Source organism: Brachyhypopomus gauderio, chromosome 9, assembly GCF_052324685.1.
Source record: "Brachyhypopomus gauderio isolate BG-103 chromosome 9, BGAUD_0.2, whole genome shotgun sequence".
NCBI classification, from domain to species: domain Eukaryota; kingdom Metazoa; phylum Chordata; class Actinopteri; order Gymnotiformes; family Hypopomidae; genus Brachyhypopomus; species Brachyhypopomus gauderio.
This window is the reverse complement of record NC_135219.1, coordinates 18,245,024-18,252,044: the sequence shown is the minus strand read 5'-3', so window position 1 is coordinate 18,252,044 and position 7,021 is coordinate 18,245,024. Positions and strand designations below refer to the sequence as shown.

General features: G+C 43.1%; 1 protein-coding gene across 1 annotated transcript; it reads left to right on the top strand.

Moving 5' to 3' along the window:
* Positions 1 to 998: 998 nt before the first annotated feature.
* Positions 999 to 6,665, top strand: LOC143522369 (uncharacterized). Its single transcript, XM_077016103.1, has 9 exons — positions 999 to 1,410; positions 2,936 to 3,109; positions 3,268 to 3,426; positions 4,322 to 4,465; positions 4,909 to 5,025; positions 5,520 to 5,654; positions 5,801 to 5,944; positions 6,095 to 6,221; positions 6,484 to 6,665. The coding sequence occupies exons 1-9, from the start codon at positions 1,255 to 1,257 to the stop codon at positions 6,663 to 6,665; spliced, it is 1,338 nt and encodes a 445-aa protein (XP_076872218.1). The 5' UTR covers positions 999 to 1,254.
* The last annotated feature ends 356 nt before the right edge of the window (positions 6,666 to 7,021 follow it).

The following is a 7,021-nucleotide window of genomic DNA, read 5'->3' as shown; positions in this document are numbered from 1 at the left end:
AACTATCGATCGCGATATAATACTTAATTTGTGTCTCCATTTTACCCACCCACCCAAAAGATCAAATCTCACTCCAAGTGATCTTAAAAAGTTGGCAACCCTGGTGTGTGTGTGTGTGTGTGTGTGTGTGTGTGTGTGTGTGTGTGTGTGTGTGTGTGTGTGTGTGTGTGTGTGTGTGTGTGTGTGTGTTAATCTTGGAATTACTTGTTTTTTATTTAGATTTGGGTTTTTTGACTGACCAGCCTTTTATGGAGTTTTTGACTGCTATTTTCTGTAGTTTTGGCGTGTATGTGGCTAAGATAAAGATGGTGTGAAGTTCTTGTGAGATTCTTGTTCTGTTTTCACAACCTATTTTTGATGCATTGATCATTTCCTCATTTGTTGGATTTACTGCTTATTCTCCACCTGTGCAAATAAAAAAACAACTACATTTGAACTGTGATTGGGGTTCCTTGTTTAATTGCCCGGCCCTTGTGTTTGACTTGGTAGATCTCGGCATGCCATCAACTTCAAAAGTAGATCTTGGTTAACAAAAGCTTGGGCACCTCTGCTCTAACTAATCTCTGCTATTCTGAGTGAAGAAGGCTTGTTTAATGTGATTTGCACCCTCCGAACAAACGGTCGTAGTTCGGGACATATTTAACTTATCGCTTAACCGAAGAGATTGTATGAGAGAGGTCCGCTTGCTGATGATTTTCATGTAATTGTGTGTGGTTTGACCCAAAAATGACTGATTTATGACGAGTTAAACACAGAGGTAAATTGTGAAAAAGGCAATTCGGATTTTGATAAATTAACATGGGAGCTAATGGGGCAGTTTTCTGTGCTCATAACTCTAAAACGAATTGATCAAATGATTAGATATCCCGGCGTGCCAGAAAGGACAAGATTCTCTCCCATTAAAAATTTAAATGGAGCTTCTACATGAAGGCCTAAGGATTTTACAGCAGTTTATCCAGGAGAGTTTTGATCATTTTTCATGCCTGCACACACTCTAACTCACACTCTAACTAGCAGTTGTAATTGGAACGTCTCTCACGTGATAAACGAGGGATTACGTAGAGATTCCACGCGAGTATTTGTGAGGTCGTTGTTAGGGTAACTATCGCCTTGGTAACTGTAAACTGATTAACCTATATAAGTTCGCTAGCTAGTCAGATGACTCATATACGCGCCATAACGTGTGTAAGAACATCGATCATTGATATTGTTCATTGATATTGTTCATTCAGAACAAACAACCTTAAGTTGATTATGGACTACAAGACAATGTTCCGGGATGTGCTGGTGAGGTCTCAGACCTACGAGAAGGAGCTGCAGCAGCTGGAGGCCAGCAAGCACCGAGCCCTGGAGGAGATGCAGCAGATGTTCGAGGCCGAGCTGGAGGAGACGACGCACGAGTTGGACCAGGTGAGGGCGCTGTGGTGCCGACGGCTCGGCCGCACGGCCACGTCCGTCTCCCGTCTCTATAGTTGCCAGGTTCGCGGTTTTCACGCCAAAAATTCTGGGGTCGCGGGGTGCGGTTTTTTGGGCTACTTTTGAGTTGGGCCACCGCGGGAGTTACAAGTCAACACAAAGAATCGATCGCGATATAATACTTAATTTGTCTCCATTTTAAACACTCGCCACCCAGCCGTCAACAACTTTTGGCTTTGGGCTAGTTTAGGCTGCTGGAGGGCGGGATATTTTTGTAGGACCTGGCAACCCTGCCCGTCTCACGTTTTCTTGAACCGTCCACCTAGTTGCGAAAACGTTCAGACTCCGTGTTTGGCTTGCAGCTCTGCTGGGTGCGTTATTGTAATCGGATATGTGACATCTGTAATGTAATAATGTATCACATGAAGTAGTTACTTGGATTTCCCCGCATGATGATGATTGAGCCGCGGCCATTTTCCTCCGCTCGCTGTCTAAGCGGTCGGTGATCAAGCGCGCTGTAATAAATCGCTGTTTTCATCGGTTTGTAGGAGCTTCTTCCCACAGTTTTGGTAATACAGTATGGCGTAATTGAATGAGCGCTTTCTCTCATCCCGTTTACTTCGCGTTTGGACCGTTCAAAAACATCGTTGGGCTGTTCAAAAGATATTAATAGATACGTGGACGGTTACATTATATTCTTGTTTATTGTTTCCTGAAGTTTAATCCCAGTCTGTACAGTTTAAGGTAGTTTTTTAAGGGTCCCAAGACAACGTGTTGGTCCGATGAACCATGATCACGGAAAAGAAATACTAGCTACGTGCTGAAACTAGAGCACATTTCTTGATCACAAGATTTCCTTTTGTTTTAGGTTAATTGCATTTAAAAAATTTAAATGTGAATATATTTGGACTGGCTTGATCAAATTTGACAATTAAGGCATCTTTTTTGTTATATTGTGCTGCATCTAATAAAACTATTTTAAATGTGATTAAGTAATGTTGAAAAAAATGTCCAAGTCACTACATGAAGGTGATGCTACGCTGTAATATTTATTTTGGAGATGTGTGCCACATTGTGTCAGTGTTGAAAATAAACATCTGTTAGTCTAAGTGGTTTTAGTTGAATAGAGAGCTCTGGGTAATGTATTGTACTGTGCAGGAGTGCTTTCAAGTCTGTGTTGGTAATGAGTGAGTGTTTCCGCTTTGCCCCAAGTGTTCTGCTGAGTGGTCCGTAGAGCAATTAGCAGCAGAGACAATATACACTTTGGTTGTGTTTGCTTTGGTATATAGAGCCCTCATTGGGCTACAAATCCAACTATCGTATACACTGAGGGTCCCGAAAGGTTCGTCCAGCATGTATGTTTACTTCGGAGTTTAGTACTGTCATGTGATCATTCAAGATCAAGGTCTCCAAGAAGAACAGACCCTTAGGAAAATGTGTAACACTTGGAGGGTCCCTTGACTGCCGACTGCTTAGTTTGTGCCATGGTACCAGCAGGGTGTTTCTCTCTTCTCCCCAGTGCCGTGACAAGTTGCAGCAGCAGGAGCGCGAGTTTGAGGAGACTAAAAATCAAATGGAGGCGGAAAGCAACTTTGAGCTGGAGGAAATGCGCGCCCAGTACGAGTGCAGGCTGCGCGAGGAGGAAGAGAAGCATTACTATCTCGTGGACACGGCGGCATACAGAAAGGTCAAGGTTGGTGGCGTCTTTCACAACCCTGCGCTCGTATATTGTTTCCATCACGCATCCCCACTCGTTTTTGTTTTAAAGGCCGGGGGGAATTTCTGGCCTTTCTTTGCGTGAGCCACGGCTTGACGTGCCTCTGTGTCTCTCTGTTGATGTGAATGGTGCAGATTATTGACCTGGAGAACAAAATCAAGAACAAGAACCTGGAGATCAGTCAACTAATGGAGTATAAGCAGAAGCTGCAGGAGGATGTCCAGTCACGGGACAAGGACATCGTGGCCCTGAAGTCGGAGATCCAGGAGAAGGACATGATCATCCAGGACAAGGTGGGGGGTCGTGCAGGCACCACAAGGCCAGCAAAGCTACTGACATTTTAGTGTGCACCACAACTGTTTGCCATTATTTGTTGAGGACCTGGCTGTTACTAGAGGGCTTGAAAAGCAATTAATACAGCCGGAAGCGCTTAACGAACAGACCTCCAAAGGTCTTGGCTCCGAGACCTGTGCTGTGATTTTTATAGTCGATTGGCTTTGTAACTTTCTCAAAATCAGAATTGGGTTTTTCACAATTTGCCTCTGTGCTCGTTCAGGCACCACACACACACACACGCATACATACACACACACACACACACACACACACACACACACACACACACACACACACACACACACACACACACATCTCTCTCATACCCACTCCACACATACATACATACATCTCTCACAGACACACACACACACACACCTCTCATACAAACTCCACATACACACAGACACACACATACATACACCGCACTTAGACTTAGACAATCTTTATTGTCATTCATTGTACACAGGTGTACACAGAATGAAATTTCGTTGCATTTAAGCTCGCACGGAGTATACAGAGGAAAGTTATTGATAGTATCACAGAATTTAGATATAAAATATATCAATAGATTTTTTAGTAACCCAGGTTTAAGATTTAAGATTTCAAGAATGTGACCGTTGGCATCATCTTTCAAACCCTCTAGCATTTCCTTCAGGAAATGCAAATCTAGTTTTATTGATGTAAATCAGTGGCATATTTATTTTGAGGATAAAAAGCACATATTGTACATGCATTACAAAAATGTGGTTTACTAATGTGGTGTCTTTTATTAAGCTAACCACAAGATATTCAGAAGTGAGCTGTGTACTGTATTGGGCAGTAGATGAGAGGGGGTTCTGTTCCCTGCAGGAAACACACATTCAGGACTTGGAATGGAAGTACCAGGACCTGGAGAAGACTAAGATTGAACTGGATGAAAACCTTAAACATCTGAAGACCCAAATCGAGCCGAGAGAGATTTACCTCAAAGAGACGGAGAAAAAGATCCGGGAGGTAGGAACTGTGTTTCATTATACACAAACTGAATGGATCTTGTCCAGGTCTCTGTGAGAGTCACTGCATTTAATTAACGTCATTTAATTAAAGTAATTCTCTTTTTGGGAGAATCTTCAAGCACCCTTACTTCAGACACCTTATTGGAAACCATTACAGTATATGACTTCCACAGAACCAGAAAATAATTAACATGCATTTATGCAAAAATTTACACATAGTATTTGAATATAGCAGACGTGGTGTATTAATGAGTAGTAAGTGTTAATGAGGGACGTGGTGTATTAATGAGTAGTAAGTGTTAATGAGGGACGTGGTGTATTAATGAGTAGTAAGTGTTAATGAGGGACGTGGTGTATTAATGAGTAGTAAGTGTTAATGAGGGACGTGGTGTATTAATGAGTAGTAAGTGTTAATGAGGCTGTTTTTGGTGTTTTTGTTAGATGACGGCTGCGTTGAAGCAGTACAAGTTGCAGAACATCCAGCTACATGTGAGCAATGATGAACTCAAGCGGATACTGAAAGCCAAAGAAAAGGAATTGAACACAGAGAGGCAGAAGGTGAGTGTAGCCAGGCCTCCCAGGGGGAGTGTAGCCACGCCTCCCAGGGGGAGTGCTGCCACGCCTCCCAGGATGTCACACCGCAGTTAAACCCAGGTGTCCGGTGCCACACACCTGCATTCATCTTGCTTGGGACTCTTGCATGCTGTAAAAATGTTTTGCAGGCTTAATTTGGACCATACTGGATGTGTGTGTGTGTGTGCTTGTGTTTGTGTGTGTGTGTGTGTGTGTGTGTGTGTATGTGTGTGTGTGTGTGTGTGTGTGGGTGGTGCTTCTGTTTCTGTGTTTGGCCTTGTTTCCATGTTAATTTCCTAATTCAGACTTAGAGATTTGCCTTTGTTATTTTTATTGATGTAATACGTTATATATGCAAGAAAGTACTTCACAATTCCCCCCACCACACACACACACACACACACACACACACACACATACACACACATACACACACACATGCAGACCAAACCCTGCCTATAATAGCTTTGATTTTCCAGGTCAAGAACGGCGAGACCCTGGGCTGCAGGATAAAGATGGACATCATTAACTGCATTAGGGTATTACAAGAACCAAAGAAGTTAAAGGAAACTGTCCGCAAGCTGTATGAACATCATGTTCAAGGGTCTGATGTGGTGAGATGAACACACAACACACAACACACAACACACAACACACACACACACACACACACACACACACACACACACACACACACACACACACACACACACACACACACACACAGCTCAGACCATTCATGTCTGGTTTTTGTTTACAGTGCCAGGAGGAGAAAGTCAGTGCAGACGTCCAGTCTGAGTTCCGCAGGCAGAGGGATTATCTCGAGAAGAAGGTGGCATCCCTGACCAGGAAGCTGGCTGAAAATGAACAAAAGCACAAATCACGCTATGACAAGCTCGCGGAGGTAGCGCCGACTTCTCCTTTAGTGTTGGCTTCCCAGTCCTGTTTCTTAAATGGGATGATCTCCAACGACTTTCTAAGACGTATTTTAGTTACTGCACGTGGTAGTCTGTGTCTGAGTAGGAGTGACCGTCTGCTTTTGCTCGCCACGCAGGAGAACTTCTTGCTGATCAGGGAGATCAATGAGCAGCGGTTGGCCCAGGATCACGTCAAGAAGCAAACGCGTGCCGTCCAGACTCAAGCCAGAGGGACCTTGTCCAAGAGCTCCACCCACCACAAGAGTAAGTGGAAAAAAATGGGGGCAGACAGCTGTTTTGTTATGACCAATGTAGTTCTTACAACTAACATTTCTCTCATCCTACACATACTAAGACTTTCTCATACTTTGTATTAGCGGCATAATTCAAGGATGTCTTTTCAACACTGGAAGGTGCTATTTATATGGCTGTATTATTAGCAGCGTAACAGTCAAAGGCTGCTTATATAAAAACTCCCCCCTTCCAGTATCTTACTTTTTGATTCGTTGTCACCCTGTGACCACAGCAATGGCAGAGAGGGCAGTTACGCAGCTGACCTCGGAGGACAAGACCGAGCAGAAGATCCAGTTACGGCGACCCAAGATCGAGAGGCTGAAGCTTCGTGGCCAAGGCCTTTCTCCGCCCCTCCCGGCCCTGTCGCCTAGCACCAAACTGCCCGCCCTCAAACTGCCTGCCCTCAAGCCGTGAGCACCGTCCACATCAATTCCACAGCTTCAGATGTGGATGCCAGAATTGTCATTTTATTATTGTTCTTTTTTTATTGTATAATAAAAACAGTGCTTGCAATGGTATGATTTTGGTACAGTTTATTTCTAGATTGCAGATTGCAAACTGGATTTCTAGACATTCTTATACTGAAATATGTAAATATACAGAATTTTTAAATAAAGGCAAGTCTAATATATATATAATATATAAAATATAATATCTAATATATAAAAATGTATAACTAATATTAATTCTAACAATAGAGGAATGTTCTGAATAATAAAATTTCAGTAAATAGTGCATATTTACTCTCGGAAACGAGAACCGGCAGGCTT